The following is a 26,661-nucleotide window of genomic DNA, read 5'->3' as shown; positions in this document are numbered from 1 at the left end:
ACAAACCCAGGATATCCAAGGTTTTAAGTCTCAGGAACATCCTATTCAGCAAAGTTGAGGTCTGTGTTTATACTACTGTCTTAATGATACTATTCCAATCATTATACTGGTTCGGGGAAAGACAGTGTGCTTAGGTCACACTTTCCAAGGTGGCTCTTCTGCACATGGACTGAAGCGTTCTTCTTCCTTCTGTAGGGATGACCTCTGCTCTGCATGTTAGGGAAAGCAACCAAGGCTGCTCAGACAGTGGTGAATCTCAGGTAGAGTTTCGAGGAGACCGTCATATGACGTTCTAAAATAGCTGAGAAGTCTTGTATTAAAGTATTTTCCTTACTAGTTTTTAGTGGAAATGGTATACTGAAGGCATATACATGATGGTCAGTAGTTTGAACCAAAAAAATATATATCAGATCAGATCAGATCAGTCGCTCAGTCGTGATATATTTAAATGATATCTTTAAAATATTTCAAATTTTTATTAAATATTTTTATTCAGTTTTAAGATCACAGTTAAAGTACTTTAGCATGTTATACACATGACTTACATGTGCAATTTTTAGAAATATCAAATTAAGTATAAGATTTTGAAGAAAGAAATTATATAAATGTGTATATTGACTTTTACTACACATACATCTAAGAAAGCAATAATTCTGTTGTACCATTAAGTGGAAATCATTTATTACATGGCATGTTTACACCAACTCTAAAGAGAACCAAGCCAATTTCTGAAAGCAAAAAAATGAGCAATTCGGTCATGCTGAAAACTGTCAACAGACTTAAGATCCGGTGGTCAAATGAAGCTGTGGTTAATTTTTGACAGGTAAGTAAGCAATTCAAACCTGTAAGAAAAGTTCATAATCTGGTATGTGGAATCTCAGGTGGTTTTTATTCCTTTTTGACAAATTCCTGAGAGCAAGACTTGTTTAGTGCTAATGAAATGAGAAAAATGTTGCCAAGCATATGCTGAGCTCCAGATCACAAACCTCCCCTCCCCCAGTTCTGCTGCTAGGAGCTGAGGCACTAATGTGAGGTGTCAGGGGACGTGACCACCCCTCTGGGGCGGCAAAGGAAGGTCACTGTTCGTCTGTGAAACATGCGCCTCTGTGATTCAGGTAAGAGCTTGTGAGGTAAGACTTGCTGTGTGGAGGGAGGGCATGGAGGCATTGAATTAGGTCTGTGTTACTCGGTAACCACTTCTGGCCCAAGTTATTAGAAAATCTTTGGAAAGAGTAGTAATGTTCACAATAACTAGGTTCTGTGCATAAAAATCAATTTAAGGGCAGGATCAATTTTGACCACTGGCTTCAACAAGAAAACAGTGGCCAAGAGTTCTAAGCACAAGGTTTCTTTTCAATTAGTAGTATAAATCATACCACCACTAATACAATTTGGCCATGAGAGGAAGCTTTTTTGTATGTGCGAAGAAAACGTGTATTTATGCATTTTTAAGGAACACATGGATGGAGGTGTGTGAGGGGAATCAAGCGGATCTGCCTTGTTTACTCTTTTGTTGCTTCTTTTTCTATCACGTGAGGCAGATCATGTCACCAGTGAAAAGGACAGGATTATGTAATATGGGGTGTACTAAACTTCACTATCGTTTCCAAAATGAAAGTAAAGCAGTCCATCAAATCCTGAATACTTCACCAGACAGATCTGGTAAGATGAACTGAAAACTGTTTCTTTTTTTTTGTAAGTATGATGTTAGTCGATCTATCCCCAAACTCCAATAAAAACAAAATCCAAATCTAATTCTTTGGGAATACTTGTATAAATAAAAGCAACACCTAATTAACAATTAGTACACTCTTTACAAGGTGCAAAAACAAGGTCCTATGTGGGGAAGGCTAAATTTTAATTCCCACCTAGCAGTCACTCTGAATACTTTGTAGGTCAAATGTCGTAAAAGCATTGGCTTCTGCTGCCCATTTTCAGCAACACATTGTTCTCTCTGGAGAAGGTGGTTTGTAAGTCTAAACACTGCAGTGGAAAATAGTGGCACTGAAGGTGGAAGCAAAAAAAAGACAAACTTTGGAAACAGGACTTACTGAAATTAACTGTTAAAGCCGAGGTAGCCCATTAGGATTGGCCTTATCTGAGGGCTCTGTGGAGCACTGCAATCAAAGGTGAGCCTCCTCACAGCATTGCGCACACCCCGACTCTCCCTTTACAAATGATGACTCCAGGCCTTGCATGAATTCCTTTTCCCCGGTGAAGTGGCGCTGTTTCCCCTCTGCTGTATGGATGCCGGCCTCCAGCTGCTGGTCTTCAGGACACAGAGGATTCGTACAGTAGTTAGCAGGCAGCATGGTCCCACTGCTTCACATTAATGCCAAATGCCAAACTTGGAACAGACTTCCTTGATAACCCCCAGCCCTCACCCCACGCTGTATAAACAAAACATGTCATTCGGTTTTCAGCTTACTCCTAGTGCTGTTATCGATTTACAATTTGCTTGAGATTTTACATAGGTGCAAACATTTCCATATGATGAGCCAAAGACTACAGAGTGCAAACAAAATTTTCTAGGACTCAGTCAGGGTAGCATCTGACTTGATAAGAGAACGACGGGGATTAAACAAGTTGGATTCTGAATAAACAGACTAGTTCAAATGCTCCTTTTTGTTCATAGTGTTCCATCACTTTTTTCCTCTGCAGCAGTTTTAATGGTGGGAACTAGTATAACAGTGATAACATGGGGATGAGTTCAACATGGGTTTGAGGGGGCACTGGTAGAAAGCTCATCTGATGGAATTAAATAAATATATTTCCAATACTTGAGGGGAAAAGACTGTCGGGATTATGAGAGTATGACATATCCTTTATAAAAAAGGGGGCTTTAATTAATTAGCAACTTTGATCTATAATCTGGGAACTAACTTAATTTGGGGTTAAGAACCTGTATCTTCAATGTGGCTGTAGGACATTTTTCTTTTTCCTTATCTCAGTATAGTTATCCAAACAAATAAAAACTTAAAAAGGATGTCTTACAGTATTTTCTTTCTTTCACCCAGCTTCTTGGAGCTGTAGCTTCAGTTACTATTATATACTCTACACACTTCAAAATTACATAGGAAATACCCAGAATAACTAAATAAATAAAAGGCTAAAGAAAACTGGAACAGTACTGAGTCTCCATCTGAGACTGATCATCCACTTCCAGCATCACAGAGAAGGGCTAGGACAATTTTTTTTTTGTTTTTCAAAAGATTTATATACAGGTTTGAATCCAGAAATTAAGGTTAAAAGCATAAATATTGATAATTTCAACTAGATTCAGAATGGTTTCAGAAAGATATGATACAACAATTTAGAATAAAACAAAGCAGAAGAGCATATTTTGGTTTGCTTGAGATATACATAAGGTGCAACAACTTTTTCTCGAGGATGCTTGTGGGACAAATGTTAGTGTAGACGGTGTTTGCTGGCAGATTAAGGTACACACCATAGCAATATGATTTTCCAAAATAAAAAAGAATGCAAGAAGTGAAATGAAAATGATAAATGGGGGGAGGGTTACTACATGTTGGTCTGAAATACTTGTGCTAACAAATGTTATTACCTGAAAACACCAACACCCTTCTCCAGTGGATTCAGGGCATGAGAAAAGCACTATTATTGAAATCAAGACTTTGCTCAGAGAAACAACAAGGCGAGTGTCTAGAGGACTATAAAGCTTTGCAGGATTTCTGCTACTCTCAGTGCCTAACCGCTTAAAAATTAAGCATTTCTACAAAAAGTTTTTTTTTTTTTAAAGTATCTGAAAACAGTCATATCCAGTAGGTTGCCCTCCACCCCCACCCCTGCCTATGGGAAAAGCCACTGAGGTTTAGGAAAAGCAGATCAAGTAAGATATATTAATCACATAGAAAAAAGTAATCATTTGTTTCGCTTCTTTTTAAAAAAAGGTCCCATGAATATACAGCAATCTCTTAAGGAACTCTAGTGAAATGTAATCGGAGGACTGGAAGGAAGGAGGGGGCTCTGGCAAAAATAGATCTATTCTAACGTGTTCTAGAGAATAATAAGTTAGTACCATTGTCAAGGTGCATGTTCTGCACCAAAAAACTTTTGTTGATTTTTAATCTTTTTTGGATTTTAGCTAATAATTTTTACATCACTGCTAGCAAGTGGTCCAAAGACTCCAACAGCCACCGACACTAGGACCCAGCAATTTTTAAACGTTTACTTTGTGTTTTGAAATTTAGAAAATATTAATAAAACAGCATCATAGTAAAAACATTATGCTAAAATCTGGGGCTGCTCACCTGATTTATTTCTATGTGAATGGGGTTAAGTTTTTAATCTCTGATTAACCTTACTTACTACTTCCATCTCCCTCCATGTTCACAAGGAATATGTATTTTTGAGGACACCATTCCAAAGTCCTGCTGCCCTCTTTAACTGCTTTAAAGAAAACCCCCCATTCTCTCTATCCTTTTTCAATTCTGTTAGTATGGTGTACATATTTTCCAGCACCGAAACTGAAGTAGTATCTACAACCGTGAAAAGCTAAACCTAGTCAGTACTAACAGAGTCATTTTTTGTATGGCTATTAGGTCAAATTACGATTAGAAAAAAAAGTCTTCATTACAATTCAGTCAAGTATAAATAAGAAAGCTAGATAAAACCTTGTAAACTGTCACCATTTAGAGAGCTAATTCAAAAGCTTCAAACTCGAACTAACACTATCAAAATTCCGCCAGTTTGAAAACCAATAAAAATTATTGCTGGAATCCAATAATTAAAATTTGGTAGTTTGTGCTGTGATGCAAGAGTGGGGAAATACTTTGTGCTATGGAACAAATACCCTGTAAAATGTGTAGCCGCCGACTAATTCTGATTTATCACTTTGCATCTGTTGCTAAGAAACAAGACACTGTGAACGTCAGACGGTGGAGTCAATATGCTGGATGTTCTAAGCCAGTTAATCCACTTGGCACTGGCATATGTATGGTTGGTTTTCTGTTCAAAAGCAACAAAACATGAAAAAGAAGCAGGAAACTTGCAGGTGGATCTATGACTGCGAGTCCCACTGTGGTCAGGCACACCTCCGTCACCATTTACTCAATACCTCCGTAATCACAAAAACTCAGAATGGCTCTAAAAACCTGCTGTGCCATTTAGGCTGTGCATAGCAATTGCTACCCGTCCAGTCTGTCTGGGATGGATGTAAAAGGTCTGTAGCTCAAAGTCCACATGAGGTGAGTGTCTTCAATGTGTTCAGAATAGTGAAGTTAATACTAAGGTCACTTCTGAATAATAGTTTTTTTTTTGTTTGTCTGTATGAACGATCCATTGGTTACTCAGACCCCTGTGTAGAAAATAAAAAGAATCCTCAAGGCATGAAAACATTTGTAATCTGCAGGACTTTTCCCCTGTCTGGGAAAATATTTGCCACAATTTGCCCCAAGCAAATTCTTCTTGGTCACTCAAGGCTAAGAAAAAAAAAAAATTCAGCTTGCAAGAATTGTAATTTTTTTTTCCTCTCTTTCTCTTTTTGCCAGCAAACTACCACTCTGGTGGCAAATATAAAAGTGCAGAATATAGGGACCACGAGGCCGAGCATACACCGCTAACAATGGTACATCTGCCTGCCCGTGCTGCTTGGGAGTCTTTGAACAGGCATTTTAATATTATTCTACAATATAAATGTAGGTATAACCTATTATATAAACCATCTTAGAACTTAAATCTCCATGTACAAAAAAGACTAGGAATATCTAATAATAACTAGTGCAGTGCGTCAGTTTTTGCTTTTTTTGTTGTTTTTTTTGTTTTTGTTTTGAAAGAATAACTAGGTAATATATGAAACTAGTTTCACACTCTCTGGTTGGTAAAAGAGATGCTGGATGAGCTACAGTAAAGGCAGCCTTTTACCAAGTTATCACCTGTTACCATCAAAAGCCTTCAATAGAAAGCAAAGCTCTAGATCATCCCATTTCTACTCAGTATCAGACAGATCACATCACCCTCAAAGATTCTGGGTTCTGAGAGAACAAAACTGGCCCAGGGTGCCAACTTCTGCTTCAAGTGAATCTGGGCCATGGAGGGCAACAAGCACTTGTTTGCAGTCTATATTTTCCACCACATGGACTCACTAGCATCCCTCGGTAAAGACAAGGCTAGGGTAGTAGGTAAAGCACAATGTTTTACAATTAAAGGGCGCTTCACTGGTCAGCGCAGGAAATAAGTACAGGAGCCTGTGGCATTTCTTTTGGCTGTCCATCATGGGTAAGTGGAGTTGACCTCTGACCTCTGTAAAACAAGAGGAAAAGAGAGAGAAATCACTTATTGAGAGTATGTTATTAGAAATAAGAGAGGATGATGAATGACCAACAAACGCTTTCCAATATATCTTGTTTAACAGATGCTACTGCCATACTACTTATGTCTTTTAATTAAAACTGCTTTAAAGCATCTTTATGTTTCTTTTTTAAGGGTTTCTTATCTCAATTCCTCTCACACAACTCAACAACACTCTCTGCCCTCAAACAAGCACCTCCGCTATGTAGAGATAAAACCCGAGGCACCAACAAATTTGGGGAAATTACCTAAGAAGTGGAAAACTTTCAGTCAAGGGTGATGGTTTCAGGATGGCAATGTTCCCTTGGATCTTCTTATACTAAAAAAGAACACATTCCTTTCCTTGACTTGACCAAGGGGGAGGCTATCCTATACTAACTGATAACCTTCAGACTCATTTCTTGATATACAATAATAGGCCCAATTTCAAAATTTAAGGCCAATAAAAGGGTCGGCCTCTGCAGAGAGAAGTGAACTGTGACTGAAAAAATGAATGAAAAGAAAACAGTGAAGCTCTCCTCATGAAAGAGAAGTCTCAAAGGCATATGGAGGAAGAGTGTACAGGGAAGAAGGGGAGGACCAACTCTGAATTTCAGTGTGTGAGAAAATTCAGTCATCTTGAGCCAAAATCTACACATATGGAGAAAGAACTCTAGACAAGCCGTTAAAAATTCATGGAAATGCTTATATTTGGATTGGATCTACATCAAATAGTTTATTTTTATTTTTTTTAATGAGTAGGAAGAAAAATGCCACTTGCTTCATGGTTATAAGAACATTTCTCGGTAGAGTCGACAGAGCCTCTCATTCTAAAAAGACAGGATGGGGCACATCTGTGACATTTCCTAACAGGCTTCTCGAGCCTCAATAAGGCAGATGCACCGCTGAAAATATGGGGGCATGCAGCAATGTCTTCACTGGATTGACCACTTCAATACAGTATCTTTAGATTATGCGAAATAAGAGGAGCAATTTTAAAATTCAAACTGTGTATCTCCATAGCTATATCCAAGTTTCTTTCTCTTGATGCACAAAAAAGAAAATTGATATAGATATCTAGAAATGCAACACTTTGGGATTTCAGAATCTAATGACCAGTTATCTTAAGATATAGGAATTTTTTAGAAAAACAAAACATGTGTTATAATCAAACCTCTGGATTAATCCGTTTATTCATGTGGGGATGCTTAAGAACCAACTGTTCAACTCTTTGTTCAAGAAAGATGAAGTTAAAATGGTATTTTTTACTTTTAAGATTGAATATGTAACAATATTACAAAAGCCAAAAATATTTTAATAAGTATTGGAAAAGGAAACATACAAAGAAAAAAAAGTGAAAGATGCAGAGTACAGTAAAAAAGAAAAGACATCAAGGGGACAGAGAAATTGGGTTGATAGCCCAGCTTGTGTGTGCACGCGCATGCTCAGTCGCTCAGTCATGTCCGATTCTTTGTGACCCCATGGACTGTAGATTCCCAGGCTCCTCTGTCCATGGAATATTCCAGGCAAGAATACCGGAGTGGGTTGCCATTTCCTACTCCAGGGCATCTTCCTGACCCAGGGATCAAACCCACATCTCCTCCATATCCTGCATGGGCAAGCAGATTCTTGACTACTGAGCCCAAGCAGAGGTGTGATGTGGCTGCCACCAAGTGGTGGCTCCAGTCCCCGGGGCAGGTCAAGTGACAGTCCTCAGCCTCTAGGACAGGACGGATGCTTGCGTAAGCAGCACTCTTGAGCAAATGCTAAGACACAGGGGTTCAAAGACTTGGATTCAGATCCTGACTTGGTTTAGCTGTGTGCTGTTGGCGAGTTCATTAACTGCCTGTACCATCATTCAAATGTAACTAAAAAAGATGCACCTGGCAGAGCTGATTTTAAGAATAAATTTGATGAGCTTCTGTTCTTATAAAATTTCTAGTAAATAAATAGGCTCTCAACAAAGGTTAATTTCAATTTCCTACTTCCTGTGGTTTATAAAACTGTTTGTCTATGTTGGGTTTCTGAACCCAATATTAAGATTTCTTGTGACAAGAATGCAAGTAATATATATTTACCCCTAACTCTGTGGACCACCTTTTAAATTATGAACTAGGTGATCCCGAAGCAATAATTAATTAATGTGCAACCCAGGTACAATTACGTTAAGCCTGTCCATGGAGGGAAGGCTGGTAACTCTGCTTTAACAGGTAAGGGCTAGAGTTACAACTAACATTCCCCAGGAGAGGCTGTCTTTCTGGATGTTAAGAACACTAACCATTTGTTATGTTGATAGTGAAAACTCTAATAAGCAATATTATTCGTTCCAATGAGATGTGTTAAACAAAAAAGAAGAACTTCTACTCAAATCATTTTTTCCTGTGCCTCTTAGATAACTTGGGTAGTCACTCATTCATTTGCCCATTTGTCCACTCATTCCTGATGTAACAGGAACTAAGGAAGTTGTGTACATGGAGAATAAAACCAGTGCTTTGCTTTCAAAGTGCAATGGAAGGAAGCAGACATCAAACAATAACTACAGCCCCGAGTGGCAACTGGTCTAAGAGGGGTGTGTACAGAGATTGTGCAGGACTTCAGAGGAAGACTGAGACAAGAGGACAAAGGACAGACAGACTGAAGGAGGAGCAGCAGTTCACTGGGAAGGAGGATGTGTAAAGGCAAGAAGTGGGCTTATGTGGATGGGAGTAAGCAACTGCACATGAACACAGGGCAGCAAGGGAGGTAGAGGTGGGAGTGGAAAGGCTGCCGCTTTCTGCTGCACCACAAGCCACGGGGGTGAGGGTGGGGGTGTGTAGGTTAACAGTGCAGAGGTGTGACCTGTCATGGCCCAGCAAGGGTGACTGTGTGGTAGCTCTTCCTGAGCTCTGAATTATGACCCCCCCGCCACTGAATTCTTATATGACCTCTTATTTCCACAATTTATGAGGGCACTTAATAACACGCAGGCACATATTTAATTCTTTGTGCATGCATTATGAGTTTGTCCTCTGTGCTCGACTGTGAAATGCCACAAGCAGAGAAGTGTCTGAGTGTTATCCCCCTCAGAGATCTGAGCAGATTTTAACAATGCCTGTCACTTGCTATTAGGCACTTGCAGTGTACACATGAAAAGGAATTTGACTTCTTGGAAATGTCTAGAGGCTATTTGTGAGGAAGCACTAGAACTGTAATATGATAGGTAAAGAGCAAGACACAAAGAAAACTTTCATCAGGGCCTCCTAAACCTGCAGAATCCACCTGCAATGCAGGAGATTGATTCCGGGGTTGGGAAGATCCACTAGAGAAGGGAAAGGTTACCCACTCCAGTATTCTGGCCTGGAGAATTCCATGGACTGTATGGGGTCGCAAAGAGTTGGGACAGGACTGAGCGACTTTCATTTCCTAAACCTGGATGTGAAAGATGAAAGAGAATGGTGCCTGACCATTGTGGGTGGGTAAAGAAGTTGGGCTGGATTTCAAGCACTTTTGGGATGAAGACTGAAAGCTTAAGAAAGGAACTCATCTGCGGGTAATCCATTTTGAATAAAAATATGAAATACCTGAATTTACAAAAGACTTTCTTACCTTCCCAAATGTTCCATTAAATAGCAGAACACTCAATTATATACTTACAACTTAATAACTTTCTGTGGGGCTTTACTGAGTTCAAAAGGCTTTCACATCTGATCTTGTCTGATTCCTTACAACTGTGTGATTCTTTGGGGATATCGTTATGCTAAATGGAGGATGAGAAAACTGAGGCCCAGAGAAATGAATGACTAATAAACACAGGTTGCTTAAGATAAATCCAGGCCTTGTGCCTGCCATGAGTCAGATGGTGAGATGCTCTTTTTCCCAAACCACACAGTTCTCTTCCACTGGAACCACCGACGCCATCCTCAGTGGGGGTGTTGCCATATGCTAGGCCTGGGACACTAGATTTATTCTATAGTATATCTCTATGAAAGGAGAACCACTTACAGCCATTGCACAGAAGAAAAAACAGAGGACAGAGAAGTGAATGCTCTTGCTCAAGGTCTTCCCTACAGTTTTCAGCTGACAGACGCTGCACTCAAACCCAGGTCTGAGACTTGCCTCTAAAACTCCAATGATTAGATAATACTGCTTCTCTCTGCTCTCTCAGGACTCTTGAGAAATGAAGCTTAGTCACAGAATAAACTATATTCAAAGTAAAATTCTTGGCGGGCGTACTCCCTTATATATTCCTGCACGGCTAAAGAGTAACACGTGGTAAACAATAGTCTCCCGAACCCCAGTCATTGTGGAAAGTATCACCAATCACATCAGAAGGCATGAGCTGGGTTTGCATGTTACGGTCTCCACCCATGTTCTGTGAAAGGGGTGAAGCTGCCCCAGGGCAGCTAGGCTTCCCACCGCTAACCTGTGCACGTTCTCCATGGCGGCCACTTCGGCCAGTGCGGCGAGGCTGAAGAAGGCGGACACGGCCGGCATCTCTGGGGTGCTGCTCCGCGTCTCCGCGGCCTCCCTGTTGTGCGAGCATTCGTCACTGCAGCCGGTCTCAGGCACCTTAGGGAGACTCCTCTGCAGTTGTTCCCTTGGTTTGTCATCTGCAGCGGAAGGGAAATTCATCATGAGAGAGGAACGCTGTTTTCTTCGGAGAAGGGACACAGAAAACTCAGTGCCAGACAATGTGAAATGAGCTAATATGCTTTCCTGCTCACTTCTGTCATCCATGGAATATTAAGGCTGTTACAGAATCTCTTCTTCCATGGGAATAAAACTTTTATTGAGCTCAGCTGCAACCACGAGCAGCATTATGCCCTGAAGCCGAGCAGAGGAGCTGTGTTTTATCCAAGGTCAAAGAATAGGTCAGTCTTGGACAGAGAGGGGAAAAATGGGCCTTGGTCAGAGTAAAACCCAAGGGACTTCTGCAGAGGGGCCAAGGAATGCTATAAAATGGCCCTGCAAAACTCAACTGATCAAACACTCTGATGACGCCACAGCACACCTACTATGCATGCTGAGTTACCAATACTTAGAATGGCCTGAACTAATCCCAGTAAGATCCTACACTGTTTGTTTGTTTTAAAGACCTTCTGCAAGGGAGACAAAGGGCCTTCTGGTATTTGTGAAGAGGTGGCCGAAATGCTACACCAACCAATACACGGGCTGGAAATGATTGTACTTCATTATGCAGCCCTTACAGATGAGGAGGAGGGGGAGGAATCTTCATCGTTTTTCAAAAAACAGCTTACCTATAGAAAGTAACTGATAAAGGCTGTAAATGTCATATATTAGAACATGACAGTGCTATATGCTTTTCCACATAAAAGGGAATGTTTTCTAAAACCTTTCACTCTTCCTACAAGCAAAACAGAAGCTATAACAACTTATACAATATGAAAATGACAGAACAGAATCCAGAATGGATAAGGAAGGAGAGCAGAGCCTGCTAGGCTAATTATCAGGAAAACTAGATTCTAGTCCTTAGCCTACACTTAGTAGTTCAATATATTCTGAAACAAAATTCAACCTCTGTGAGCTTCACTTCCTATATAACAGTAGAACTGGGGGGTCTTAAACATGTTTTAAGGTTTAACAATCTACATATGTAAAACACAAGTGCACAAAATCCACTAAGTGACTTCTAATTTCTATCTTACCATACAATGAGTCCAGCAACTAGATTAACCTAAATCAGATATTTATAAATATCACCCTCAAAGATCATTCACTTAAAATTTTTTTTTAAGTGAATTTTTTTTTAAGGTCCATTCCTATGGGCCTTTGACCTTTTTCTGGAAACTGGATCGGGGGAGAGGAGGGAATACCTCCTTCAGCACTGATAGAATGAGATGCTGGAGGCACTGAAAGGCAGAAAGGCAACGGCTAACGCCACTAATGCTCTGCTGGTGGAGCACCGCAAGACGTGAGGGGGAAGCACAGTGTCACTCTCGACACCATTCCTTAACCTGGGTCCCTCCAGGCAATTCCCACAGAGGCCGCCACACGGCAAACAGACCACAGGCCACAAATGAAAATGGAGAAATTCACTGTAAGTTAATATCTGGTTACCGAGTAGCTTAGAGAACCAAGAAATTGAGAAGCATTCTCAGGCTCCTTTCATGGTCTGAATCAGCTGTATAGGATGTGTGGGATACTTGCTTTCTTAATTCGGGGGTTTACATACCTCATGACCCGGCTTGTAATGACTTAAATAGTGAACCAGGGACTAAGATTCATTCAGTACTTTTAAAAGTCTCAGATCTTTGGGAATTTACATAAGAATCTGTGGTTGTACAAGCTGAGAAAGCCAGGGCAGCTAATAGTACTAAAAGCTACCTTTTCTTCCTAGGAACTCTGGATGTGCTCTTGGGAAAAGACCTATGATTTTAACATAGAGACCAGAACATGCATGTTTATAAGTCTGCAGGAAACCAGTACTCAAGGAGACCCGGAGAGAGAACCCACAGAGCAGACCTGCTTTTCGGGGAGGACCCACAGTTGGCTTAGAGTCATTTTCTGGCCACTGAGGCCACGATGGCCCCTCGCTTGCTCCGGTCCTTTCTGTCTGAGCACTTCCTTTTCTTACCCAAAGTACCTCCTGCTGGTGACACCCGGCCATCTGCTGTCCTGACCAGGTGTGTGATCTTGGTTTTCCTTGCTTTTCTCTTTTGGCTGCCCACCAAGGGTTCTTGAGTTGTTGTTGGCTCTGGAGTGTTGGGAATGGATAGGGCATTTTTAACCTTATAAGCAGGCTCTGTGGTGTTTTTGTCTTCTGAAAATATGGCTGCAACATGACAAACCATATACAGTTACACACAAAACACAAGTGTTACTTGTAGAAGGAAACATTTCTAAATGTCTGACCTATTTGAACGAGAACTTAAAGTTTTCAAAGTACTGAGGGAAAAAAGAAATATTGACCATAATTTTAAACAAATATTTCTTTAAATATTAAGTACAGAATAGGATACCCTCTGTACCCCCAACAGAACACTGTACTACGAGGCTAATGGAGTAACATTTTCTAAGTGGATCTTGCAGGTTGCGGGGTGGATAAGTTTGTGTAAATATGAATAAATGTGTCCCAACAGACAAGTCACACACATGACCAGGATCCCTATTTGAGATCCTTTTGACCAGCTAGTCTGGAGACGAGTCTGGAGACTAGTCTACCAGATAAAAGAAGTTTCTTTCCTTCTGAGGTACTGAGGTTAAGTACGTGCTTCTTAAATTTACACTTACATTTGTTTTCAACCTCCAGGTTGGACTGATGAGAAAAGAAATTGTCTGTGAGACCTGATCTTCTTTTATGCATACTGAGTGCATAATAGAAGGACCTGGCAAACACTGATGAAGCTAGCTCATAATGAAACTCTCCCATTGGCAGAATTCAAGGACAAGATAATGTGCTTTAGGGAGATAATTTAATAAAGTACATGTCAGCGGAACTCCCTGAAATGTTAGTTTCAGGTTTTCTAATTCTAATTGTAATACCAGCAAATCACTTAATAGCACACACTTGTATCTTATTAGTCACTGTGTCAAGAGTAAGGAACACATTTGCCACCAAAGACCTTGCTCCCAGTTCACATGGGTCAGGAATGCTGTGTCTCTTCATTATTTATTTCCTTAGGAGTCTGTCCCTCTCCCTCCCCCTTTAATTTAAATTAAGACAGGAAGATGCAGATATGAGTACAATAAGCATTTAGGAGTATTTCTTTGTAGTCAAGTTTCCTGATTGGCAGAAAAAGGCATCTTTCCATTTTTAACTGTCCAATCTCTTAAGACAGGTCTAGAAACTGTTTTTGACAAAAAGAAGGGGAGTGTGGGTCAGGAAATCAACTTGGAGGGCATCTGCAGGGTGCTTATTAAAAGGTGGATAAGAAGGCAGACATTGGAAATAACACAGTATATGTAGTGTAGGAAGACAAGCTAAAATAAAAGGAACACAGCACAAGAAATAACTCAGGGTGTGAAAAATGCACTTATTGATATAAATACTTATATAGGTTTCATTTAAAAATTTTAATGTAGCTCCCTAATGGGTTTAGGTGCAGCCTTGAGAAAGGAGGCTACAAATCAGTAACAATTTTGCCCTTAAGCATTTGAAACCAGGCTTCCTATTCCAAACAAGTGGGATATCATTTCAATCACATCAAGAGAAAGGATGTAAAAAGCAGAAATCATATCATGATTTGTGGCTTGGTCTTGCTATATTATTGCATAATAGATGTTTGTGTGTTGACAGGCTTAAGACAACAGTTACTTAAAAACAAACAAACAAACAAAAACTATTTGGCAATGCTCCCAAACATCTTTTCAAGCAAGTAATTAAAAATTAGGAAGAAGGCTCCTTTTAAATTATAGATCTGATCAGGTCAGTCGTGGAATATTGATACTTTGCAGTTAGCTTCACATAGGCCAGTGGTGGTATATATGCATTAAAAAAAATTTTTTTTTTTAGTTTAAACTTCAATGAAAGCTACCAGCAAAATAAAAAGATAATTTGGTTAGAAACACTCCAAAAGTGTTTCATGACTCTGCATTAGCCCTGAAATTCAAGCTTCCTATATAAAGAAGCCAAAATCTGAGTTTACAATAACCTCACTGGATATTCATAAGCTTCAAAGTCTAGTTTCTTATCTAGGCCGATCAGTTGTCCCTTCTGACTACGAGGGGAAACTTGTGATCTCTGGTATGATCACTGGATTACAGATGGACCTTCCAGACAAAGCATTAACCTCTGCTCTCTTTTTCTTCTTCTTCCCAGAAAAATCTAGAACTTGTGGAGATAAGGGTGTAGCAGGATTCCAAAGATGAAGGATGTATTAAATCCAAATTACTGCTTGTATAAGAAAAGAATCAAAAAGGTCAGAGAAAAGGCATGGACACCAGAAAAGGGCTAAGAGGGTTGGGAAAGATGACCTGGTTTCTATGGCAACAATAGGGGGGCTAATGGAAATACCACAGTCACAGAAGATTCTATTCTTGACTTTTTAATTTACTAACTGTGGGACCAGGGGTCTCAGTTTCCTCATGTAAACATGGAAGCTGGATGAGACTACCTCTAAAGAAGCCATCCAGCCTGAAACTTCTTTTCATTTTGCCACACAGCCTAGAATCAAGGTCCTGGCGGTGTTTTCTCCAGTCAGCTCTGGTGTCTCAAGGCTGTGGGAAAGCCTTGACTGTAGGACTCCCTTGACTGTCAGCTTTTTGTTTTCAGTGAGACTTCAGATATTTTAACTTCTTTTCAGTGGTTACTCATTTTCCTATATGTTTCCAGAAGAAGCCAAGGGTATGGGTACAAAGGGTTTGCAAATGGGAGGTGAATCAGGCCTTAAAGGCAATGGGCCCGGGGGACGCTCAGACACCAGCAGCCAAGGAGCCGCGGGGTCAAAGGCAGGTGGCCAACAAGATACCAGTAGACCATGGGGTCACAGGGGTTGGGAGGCTGGGAAATAGTAAAGGAATGAATCAGGCTGTAGGCAAGTGAAAGACGAAAAAAAGGAGAACGTCCTAGAAGTTCTCATAAATCACTACAAAGAAGGCAATGCCACCTCTCCAGGAGCTGTCTTCTCTAAACCACTGTCAGACTGGAAAGTAATCACAGGGCCTGTAGACCATCCACACTGGAAAAAGGCATCTGGGACTTCCCTGGTGGTACAGTGGTTAAGAATCTGCCCTCTAATGCAAGGGATGTGGGTTCTATCCCCAGCCGGGAACTAGATCCTACAGGCCATGGGGCAACTAAGTCCACATGTTGCAACCTGAGAGGCCCAAGGGCCGCAATGAAGAGCTCACAGGCCAGTTAAGACCCAACACAGGCAAATTAGAAATTTTTTTTTAAAAAAGAAAAAACTTCAATATACAAAAAAGGCATGTAATGTGATCTTCCTGTAGCTAAGAGGAAAAGGGCAGAGTGAGTCTGTCCCATGCTCTGACCCACGGGTGACCCCTAGAACATCTTGTCTTATCTGGTGGCCTAGACCAATGACGGTCTTCAGGGTCAGTGCTCAGGGAGAACCCTCTCCTAACACAGAAGAATTGGGAAAAGCAGGTAAAGCTAAGTCAAAGACGTACAGCTGAACTTTGAACAACACAAGTTTGAAATACACAGGTCCTCTTGTAAGTGGATATTTTTACATAAATACATACTACAGTACTATGTAGCCCACGGCTGGTTTAATCTGCAGATGCAAAACTGCTTATACGGAGAGCCTAGAGGGCTAGCTGTAAAGTTATACATGAATTTTTGACTGAAGGGGTGAAGTGGGGGCGTGAAATGACTGTTCAAGAGTCAACTACAGCTGTCTGGGACAGAACAGTAGATCTGAGTCCAGCAACATTAACAAAGAGAAACTACTTTTATCATCCTCTCCAACTAGCTGGTTAAAGGATCTCAGGCAGGAACCCTGAACACATGTAGAAATTGTGGTCTACTGGGACACAATTTATCTAGATTTACATACACTGTCCTCCCCACCAACCTGCAAGATTCAAAACAAAGGCTTAGTGGTGCAAGAAAATTAATCAACAGAAACCTCAAACAGTCACGAGACCAGAAGGGGGAGCTCTCAAGCCTTGTGATGATAGTAGAGCCCAACAGGAAGAAAGACCTCTCTTCTTTCCTGGCAGGGACTCACACAATGAAAAGCCACACACTTGATTTACCATAGCCCTCCCAATCCTAGTTTCTTTCCCCCTCTATAAAACTCTCCTTCCTTTGACACATGGGGGCTTGCACACCATGGTTGCACACCCCAAAGTTAAATTCTCTGCTGATCCAGAATATACTCATCTTTGCCGGAGAAATAACTGGCAGTCTGTTAGTTTCAGGTCAACAGTGGTGAGAAACAGGAAATAGAAAAAGCTTAGGGGAACAGCTCAAAGATGTGTACCGGGACAGCAAGATTGCTCCTTTCCCCTGCCCCTCCCCCCACCCCTGCGCTAAACTAATGGAAATGTGAGAAAAGGAAGGTTTTGTCTTCTAAAAACAAATTAGTCATTTTCTCTTTGGGCTTGTAACTGAACACACAAACCTACCCAAGCACTGCAAAACAAGTCCACAGAGCTACTTTTTATACTCCACAATAATCATAATACACTTTGAGCATATCATGTGAGAGTGATAATGTGAGCTGATTCCTGGAGTAACATTAGGAATGTGGCAATAAGAGACTGTCTTGTTTTCCAAACTCTGCTCCCAAAATGTAGAGTGAGTTTTTTGGCAAAGGAGCATCGCACTTATACCATTACCCCAGGAGGCCATTAAAATGCTCCAGAGTCATTAATTCACATGCCAATTACTGGAGTCACACTTTCACTGAAATTATTAAAGCCAAGTCTGGACTCTCACAGCCATGGGTTAATCTCCCATGAGCTGAAAATGCAGTCAAAAGCTAAATGGAACACAGGAGTCAAATGAATGAGCCTTATCTAAGACCCTGGGGGACTCTGCTGAAGTTAGAAAGTGACTACTCTGAACTTAGGAAGAGAGATCAAGTTAGCCTGACTGTGTGGATATTTCAAAAATCTAACTGTAAACTAGACTTTTCTTCCCTGTAATTACATATATATAGTGCAAATAAACTAATTTTATGGATATACCTAGTCTGAGATTTCTTCTTTTTTTTTCTTATAAAAGATAGTATTTATAATTCCAGCAAATGAGGGCTACCCAGATATGCCTGAAAAATGTAAAATGTAGCGGTCACTGTGCTTTGGTGCTGGTTTCTTCCCTTCCTGTTTACACTGGCCAGGCTTCAATTCCTTATCAGGTATTTGAAGCTGATAAGGTCTCCTTAAATTGACTGGAGCTGCTGTTAAGATTCATTTATACAAAAAGTAAATTTATACAAAAAGTAAATGTGAAAACCCCCTGGAAACATAAAACCATATTAAGTAGTAATCATCCCCATCAATATTATTACAATTAGAAACCTCTAGCTTAAGCATGAACTTATGACACTGTAACTTGGTGGAAAGATAAACACAGTGGCAGAGGGAGGTCATCTTGGTTTTTCTGAAAATTTTACCTTGAATTCTAGCCTATAGGCAATCTTTTTTTTTTTTTTTAATGATTTGCAAGTTTAAGAAGTGGTTCAGCAATTTTGAATTTTAAAAGCATGGGGAAAATGCTTATAAATTATAAGCTTAGCATTTAAACCTCAGATGTGACTACTAAACCCCTGAAAATGTCTATTATTTTAGGGAAGAAAATTTACAGTCAATTATACTCAGGATGGTGTAAGTAAAGGATAGTGAACTTTAAGTCATCCACTTTAACAGAGTCAGAAGCAGCTAACAGCTGCATATGTAGCCTCAGTGGAATCAATACTTCATTTATAGGCATCTGTTACAAACTTCTAACGTCTGTCTAACCTTTGCCCAGGATAGCCTACACATGCTACACTGTCCTGATTACCGTTTCCTTTTTCTGTCCTCATAATAATCTCCAAGATAAAGTTTTAACAAGGAATGACGTGGACACATATCACACAGTCACCACCTGAACAATAAAATGGAGGGGATGTTATAAAAATAAACAACAAAAAGTCACTTTAAATTACCGGTTAATTCCCAGGGCTCAAACTGATTCCTTTTTGTCTGGCTATGTAAAATGAATTTGCACCCTATGCTAAAAGATATGCAATTTTCAGTGCCTATTCGCCAAAGTTTCATTCCATACACATTAATAATAAATATAATTAAATATCAAAGATAATAAATATTTCCAACTAAACCCTTTTGACTGCCTAGAAGATTCAAAATTAATTTACATTTCTGCCCTCCAAATGGCAGAAATTTAGGGCTTCAGAATATGGTATTTTCAGCATTATACCACTCACTAAAGTTATCACAGTAATAAAATCATCAAAGTGTTAAAGGGGAAATGAAATGTACAGTTCATGTATTACTGTGCCTTCTCATTTATTTCACCCCTAAACAAACATATCCTACAATAGAGAACAAATGCGGAGAGTGAATCCTATGAGGTTAAAGGGTCTGTCCTACCAGAAACCACGCATTAGTGGCAGGTCTGAGATTAGGAATCAGGTCCCCTAATTCCTATTTACTCGCTCTTTTACCACCCTGCACATGCTGTGATACCTCCTTTTAGATGAGGTAGGGTTTTCACTGTTTTAAAATTAAAATATTTAGAACAGCATCATTTCAAGAAAAGAGTAATATTGTCTTAAATGCCTCTTTCAGATTCCTCTGATAGTTCATCAGTGCCTTACATTTATCAAATCTGTGCAGAACATATTTTTAAAATACACAAGTGTGAATGTGTATCAATTTAGGGATGTAGGATTTAATACTAAGAGTGGCACAACAATTCATATTTTGTTTGCCAGCACAGTGCAGAAATGATACTCTATAGAGGCTGTGAATGTGAAATAATAAGTCAGAAAGGAGACATATTGCTGGCATTTTCTCTAAAAGCAAAATGACATAAAAGCAGACATACAGTTCATGTGAACTGTGCCAACCAAACAACGAATGTTCACGTTAATGATGAACTCAAATTTGAATATTTTTGACAAATATCTTTAAAACATGAGTGTTTTTTTATAAATGACTTAGGCCACACGTGTATTTTAATTTTTTCTCTTTCAACAAAGGAATGAGAGTATATTCCTTGATTCCTTTGGGAATCAAGAGACATGGACTTGTTCATCAAGTTTCCCTTTGTAGCCATAAGTAAATAAACCAAAGGGGTAAATCAAAAGGATGATCACGAAAATCTCTCCTAGTTTTCAAATGAAGTGACTCCTCATGACACATTGGAAAAATGTTCAGCTTTTTAAAAATATCTAAATGGAAAAGAGCATCAGTGGGAAGAATGGACGTATGGCTCTTTACCCACCGCAAAATCTTCATTTACCTATAGTTCAATACTTAAGAGGAATTATATAAAGTCACAAATATGACTGGGGGAAATTTGAAATAAAATCTGCACTTCTAACATTTACCAGTCAATATGGGGCTTTTCTTTGGCTACCAAAAGCCTCAGGGACATTCCCTTTGATCACAGTCAAGAGGAACTAAGCAGTGGGCTGGGGAGGAAGGCCAGGTCAGGAATCACTTCTGCAGGGCTCCCACCTCCAGGAGAGCCCCGCACTGCTCCACTGGACTTCCCAAGAGCATCCTCTTGCAACGTGAGCTGCAATACTGAGTATTTCCAGTTTTGAAACCTCTAATTTGGAACTTCCCTGGTGGCCCAGTGGTTAAGAATCTGCCTTGCAATACAAGGGACACAGGTTCAATCCCTGGTTGGGGAACTAAGATCCCACATGCCACGGAGCAACTAAACTCGCACACCACCACAGGCCACACCAAAAACCCAAGGCAGCCAAGTTAAAAACAAAAAAACCCTCTAATTTCTGGTTATTGTGGTTAAAAATCCCCCTTTCACAAATTAAACTCCACATGACACACAGCCTGACTATTAGTAAGATAAAAATTTTGTCACTTTTGAATTGGTTCATAGTGCTTTTCAGATCTAACATATCCTACTTTTCTATCTATTCATTCAATTAATTTTTGAGAGTTTGATATTGAAACTCCAACTAAGTCTTAATTTATCTACTTAAAAAATAATTGTTAATACCTAATGGAACTATATGTAATTTTGTTCTGTTTTTTCCAAGTCTCTGGTAAAAGTGTTATCATATTTTAATAATTTAAAAAACTTAAAAAAGCAAAAAAACTATCAATTTTGATTTGAAAATTAAAAATAACTCAAAATTAAAAAATAACAGGTCTAATGCTGTTGCTTAATTCTGTATAAATTGGTGTCTTTTTAAATCTACAAAAACTATGCCATTTCCAGCATAGTCTACCTGAAACGATACAATGAATGTTGCTTCTTTTACCTTCTGTAGGGTGAATGGCATCCAAGAAGAGTTGCTTGCTTGACCATTTATCCCCACTTCCTAAAAGCAGTAACAGAAAAGGAAAGTGAACCTCTACTCCTAGTACAGACACATACACTATAAAAATAAGACAATCCACAAAACCACCTCAATAAAAAAGCATTATAACACAAATGAAACAGAATTTTACTTCAACTATTTAACTCTCAAAACCACGTTTGCCAACTAATTAGGCCATATCAGAAATGCATTAAAAGTAAACAAATTTGCATTTTATAAAAACATTGTTGGATAATTTCTATGACTTTAATCGAGATTAACCTTGAGATTGGTTAAAAGATAAAGATAAAAGCTGACATTTTACCTAAAGAGAGATAGTTCTCCACTGAAAGCAGAGAATAAATACCAACATACAAAACAAAACTAAGAGGCTGAAATGCAGGTGAAAATAAAACCCAAATTAAGTAAAAGGTCACACACAGGAACACTCAGGCATGTATGTCTACACACGGAAGACAGCTGCATTTAAAGCCTCATTCCATAAACACGAAGGACTCCACATCTGGCCATGCAAGTAGGATGCAAATGGGCATCAGATGAGTAGGCTCATGGCAGTCACGACACTGACATGCAGGAGACGCTCGAGAAAGACTGACTTCCAGGACACGTGGCTGTACTGAACCAGACGGGGAAGTTTATCTTTTGTGTGAGAGAACAGAGGCCTGAACTGTAGAGAGGGAAATCTTTAGATCAGCCCTGAAGAGGTTCAAGGGCCCATCCAGATCATGACAATGAACCGATGCTCAGAGTAAAGGGAGGGTAGAGTGCGTATGTCTCTCATGCCCTCTGGAAATAATGGTTATGTGACTGAAGGAGGTGGGAAGAGCCTGACAAGCTAAGTATATAGATAGAAAAAGAGAGAGAGACAGGTTAAGACGTAGGAGTGGAATCCCCCTTGACAAGGATCCTCAAGTGTCAGAGAAAGTATAGAAACTGTGGGACTTTCATATGAATATGAAACTGGGAAGATTTCAGGAAGCAGGAAATGTGGTCCTGCTTTGACGGCTGCCAAACATGAGAAAAACGAGAACAGTCAAATGAAAATAAGTGGAGAAGAGCTCATGAAGACTAAATTTAAAAATGTACCAAATACAAATAAAAAAAAGCAGTTTTAGGATTCATATGGAACTCTGAAACTAGAGACAAATAAGGGATTTGAGTACAGAAGTGGAAAAGATCCCTCTTTGCAATTAGCTGCAGAGTCTAGAAATAATGAATGTGCCTGCGTCAAAGCTGATGACATTGAAGCAAGCAGAGGGGAGGTAAAGGCGAAGACGGTGCAGTGAAGCGTCACTCAAAGATGAATCCACAGTGGAGATGGCTGGGAAGTCTTAATGGAGCATGGAAGGCACCAATACCTTTTTCCGGAACATTAGGCTTCTCCTTTTTGTGCTTATATTTGCTGACAATTTTGTGGAATAAGTTCTTTTTCTGAGACTGGAAAGGACCTACAGACAATATTAATATAAATATATTTAAAATTTACAATGCTTCATAAAAAAAATACTCCGTGTTTCTAAACAATTACACCCTCCCCCAACTTGTGGAATAAGCAAACTGATTCACAAGAAATGTCATCTTGCATCTTTTCTCATCCAACTTGTGCTTAGCTCCCTTCCCTAGATTTACTGAAAAACCAGTGAGATTTTCCTTAGAAATATATCTGACAGAAGCCTCCATTAGGGCTGGGACTCCCTCAGCAGAAACTGCAGATGTAGTGACTAGAGCAGACCACAGCCAGTAACGGCAGTACAGATGTAGTCTGTAATAAACAGAAGATTTTACTTTAGATTCCTAAATACCACGAAGGCAAGGATGACATGAACATTTTGTTTCTTCTAAGCAACTGATCTTCACAAGGACAGCACTTTGAGGATGACTTTCAGGTTGGCCTGATAGCATTAGATAGCTTTCCACCCTATTCTGAGGATTTTCTAGGAAGAAAAGATTGACTTAAAAATAGAAAAATACTTGTCAAGACCTTTTTGTGGAGGGTGGCAGGGGGAGGGGAGTAGGGAATGGGCAGAAGTCTCAAGCTGCATCTTAGTTTGCTCAGATAAAGAAGAGAGACTTGGGATTTTTCAGTCACCATCAGAAATGGCAACAACAGCACTTACCTCCCCAAAGCAGGTTGCTTTCTGCACTTTGAGGATATTCCTATGTGAAACTGACAATCATCTTACATAACTTCTGTTTCCTCATGTGTAAATGGGGATAATAATAGTGCCTAACTCACAGGGTTGAAGTGAGGATTTTAAAAAATTAGAAGCTTTCTAAGCTGCTCCTGCTGCATCTACCCACCTACCAGGATCTGCACCCACGTGCCCTGTCTTCCTGCCAGAGGCAACTATCTGTGCTCCTGTCTGAAGTATACCATCAAATGGCTTTTATGTTCACAAATATTTGCAGCCGTCATCAATTTGAGGACATTTTCACCACCTCAAAAATAAACCTCATATCCTTTTAGCTACTACACTCCTCCCTACTGTATTCCAAACTGCCTTGTTTAGAACCTCCACTACAATGTTGAATAGAAATGGTGAGAGTGACATCCTTGTCTTATTCCCTATCTTAGGGGGAAAGCCCTCAATCTTTCACCATTAAGCATAATGTTGGTTGCAAAGTTGTTTTTTTAATGTCTTTTATCAGATTTTTAAGTTCCCTTCTGAGTTTGTTGGCTGTTATCATGAAAAAGATGCTGAATTTTGTCAAATTTTCTTTCTACATCTACTGAGGTGCTCCTGTGGATTTTCCTTTGTCCTTGTCCTACTGCTATGGTATATTACAGCAACTGGATTTTTGGATGTTAAACCAACCTTGCATTCCTGGGGTAAAACACCAGTTGATTATAGTATATAATTCTTACATGGATTCAGTCTGTTAGCATTTTGTTAAGGATTTCTGTGCCTACATGTCTTAGAGAGAGTGGTCTGCAGTTTCGGATTTTCTTGTCTGTGTGATATGTTTGTCTAGTTTTGACATTAGGGTAATACTGGATTCTCAGAATGAGTTGGGAAGTGTTCCCTCCTCTTCTAACGTTATGAGCAAGCTTATGATAAACTGGTATTAATTATTAAAACATTTGGAAGAATTCAGTAGTAAAGCCATCTGGGTCTAGTACTTTTTTGCTTACTAAATTCAATCTTTATACTAGTTATAGGTCTATTTACATTGTCTATTTCTTAAGTCAGTTTCAGTAGTTTGTGTTTTTCCAGTAACTGCCCATTTCATGTAGGTTGTCTAACTTATCAGCATACAATTATTCATAGTATTCCTTTTCAATCCTTTCCATTTTTGTGAGGTTGGTAATAATGATTCCTATTTCACTTCTGAATTTGTTTTCTTTCTTTCTTGGTCAGTCTAGTTAAATGTTTATCAAGTTTGTTTTTCTTTTCAAAGAATTAGCTTTTGGTTTTAATGATTTTTCTCCATTATTTTTCTCAGTTCAGTTCAGTTCAGTTCAGTCGCTCAGTTGTGTCCGACTCTTTGCGACCCCATGAATCGCAGCACGCCAGGCCTCCCTGTCCATCACCAACTCCCAGAGTTCACTCAGACTCAGGTCCATCAAATCAGTGATACCATCCAGCCATCTCATCCTCTGTTGTCCCCTTCTCCTCCTGCCCCCAATCCCTCCCAGCATCAGAGTCTTTTCCAATGAGTCAACCCTTTGCATGAGGTGGCCAAAGTACCGGAGTTTCAGCTTTAGCATCATACCTTCCAAAGAAATCTCAGGACTGATCTCCTTCAGAATGGACTGGTTGGATATCCTTGCAGTCCAAGGGACTCTCACAAGTCTTCTCCAACACCATAGTTCAAAAGCATCAATTCTTCGGCGCTCAGCTTTCTTCACAGTCTAACTCTCACATCCATACATGACTATTTTCCTATTCTTTATTTAATTAATTTCATTTCATTAATCCCCTCTCTAATCTTTATTATTTCCTTTCTTTTACTTTTTTAGGTTTAGTTTGTTCTGCTAACAGTGTCTCAAGAAAGGTTAGGTTATTGATTTGGTATCTTTCTTCTTTTTTAATATATGAATTTATACCTATAAACTTCCTTCTAAGTTATGCTTTAGCTGTACCTATAAATTTCAGCATGCTATACTTTCATTTTGCTCATCTCAAAGTATTTTCGTATTTCCCTACTGATTTCTTCTTTGACTCACTGGTTATTTAGAGTGTGTTGTTTAATTTCCACTTACTTTTGAGTTTTCTGAATTTTCTCCTGTGGTTAATTTTTACTTTCATTCCACTGTGGTCAGAAAACATAATTTCAGTCATTTCAATCTTTTTGTTAAATGTTCCAGCATACTGTGTGTTCTGGAGACTGTCCCATGTGTACCTGAGAAGAGTGTATATGATGCTATTGTTGCGTGGAGCATTCTGTATATGTCTGTTAGGTCTAGCTGTTATATAGTGTTCAAGTCTTCTCCTTTGTTCATCTTTGACCTAGTTCTATCAAACCTATTCTTTTTCCATATTACTGCTCACCTTCTGAAACATTATTGTTTAGGCTTATTTACTGTCTGGTACTCCCACTATAATGTAACCTCCATGGCAGCAGGGTTCTTTGTTTTCATTCAGAGATATATTCTACATGCCTAGAATGGTGCTTAACACATGAATGATTTTCACCAATATTGTTGCATTAATAAAGCTCTTAAAACACTGGATGGCATAAATAAAGAGTTCAAGAAATGACAGTTGTTGCTATTATTACTGATAACATAAAGGTTTACACGTGATTTTTAAGGACTACACCAAGTCATCCTTCTAAATAACCAATAACAAATATTCTGAATTGGGTGGTAGTGGTTTGAAATGGAAACAGAAAACACTTCTTATTTGTTTTTTGGGGTTGGAGGGAAGTGGATGAAAAGGGAAAGAAAATAAATTTAACAGATACGAAGACAATATATCATGTGGATGATATATACTAATATTATAGGGGTACCTTATAGCCCATTTGCCATCATTCATATGTATTTTATACAACCCAGGAAGCTGTAAGGCTGGTGCACATGAATGACAGATGCATGGGCAATCATGGAAAACAGAAGCAGAAGAAAGCAGAAAGCAGAGAAACAATTCTGAGACTTCTCTGGATCATAAGGATCCTAGTGATTTACCAAGGGAAGACAATCTAATGATAACAAGGTACTGGCTCACAGGGAGAATGATTTTGTTCATCACTGTGTACGAGGACAATGGGATCAGGAAATGGTTCACAGAGACAAACTGGTTTGATGTATGGAATGGGTTAAGAAAGAAGAAAAGAATATGTATTTTCAGGCCCAACCATACTCGGAGAAACCTAAAAAGTATAATTTAAGGACAAAACTTTATATAGAGCTTGTCAATTTTAACATAAAAAGAGAACATCCAGGGAGGTTTAGTACTCAGAAGAGCTTCCGTAAAGTTATATTTTTAAACAGCCTTGCTGC

At 39.4% G+C, this 26,661-nt stretch overlaps 1 protein-coding gene across 24 annotated transcripts in view; it reads right to left on the bottom strand.

Moving 5' to 3' along the window:
* Positions 1 to 467: 467 nt before the first annotated feature.
* The window catches only part of BBX (BBX high mobility group box domain containing), a 295,437-nt gene continuing 269,243 nt past the window's right edge, over positions 468 to 26,661 (bottom strand). For 19 of the 24 annotated variants that reach the window (XM_055568067.1, XM_055568048.1, XM_055568050.1 and 16 more), the window contains 5 exons: positions 22,574 to 22,663; positions 21,156 to 21,215; positions 12,863 to 13,060; positions 10,691 to 10,877; positions 468 to 6,261 (listed from right to left, as the gene is read on the bottom strand). In XM_055568067.1, the coding sequence (XP_055424042.1) occupies positions 6,174 to 6,261; positions 10,691 to 10,877; positions 12,863 to 13,060; positions 21,156 to 21,215; positions 22,574 to 22,663 (623 nt within the window). In that variant the 3' untranslated portion in view covers positions 468 to 6,173. The remainder of the gene's footprint in view (positions 6,262 to 10,690; positions 10,878 to 12,862; positions 13,061 to 21,155; positions 21,216 to 22,573; positions 22,664 to 26,661) is intronic. The other 5 variants (XM_055568064.1, XM_055568065.1, XM_055568068.1 and 2 more) reach the window with 5 other exon arrangements.

This window comes from Bubalus kerabau, chromosome 2 (genome assembly GCF_029407905.1).
Source record: "Bubalus kerabau isolate K-KA32 ecotype Philippines breed swamp buffalo chromosome 2, PCC_UOA_SB_1v2, whole genome shotgun sequence".
NCBI lineage: Eukaryota > Metazoa > Chordata > Mammalia > Artiodactyla > Bovidae > Bubalus > Bubalus kerabau.
The sequence above is the reverse complement of the archived record's forward strand: the minus strand, read 5'-3'. Positions and strand labels throughout refer to the sequence as shown.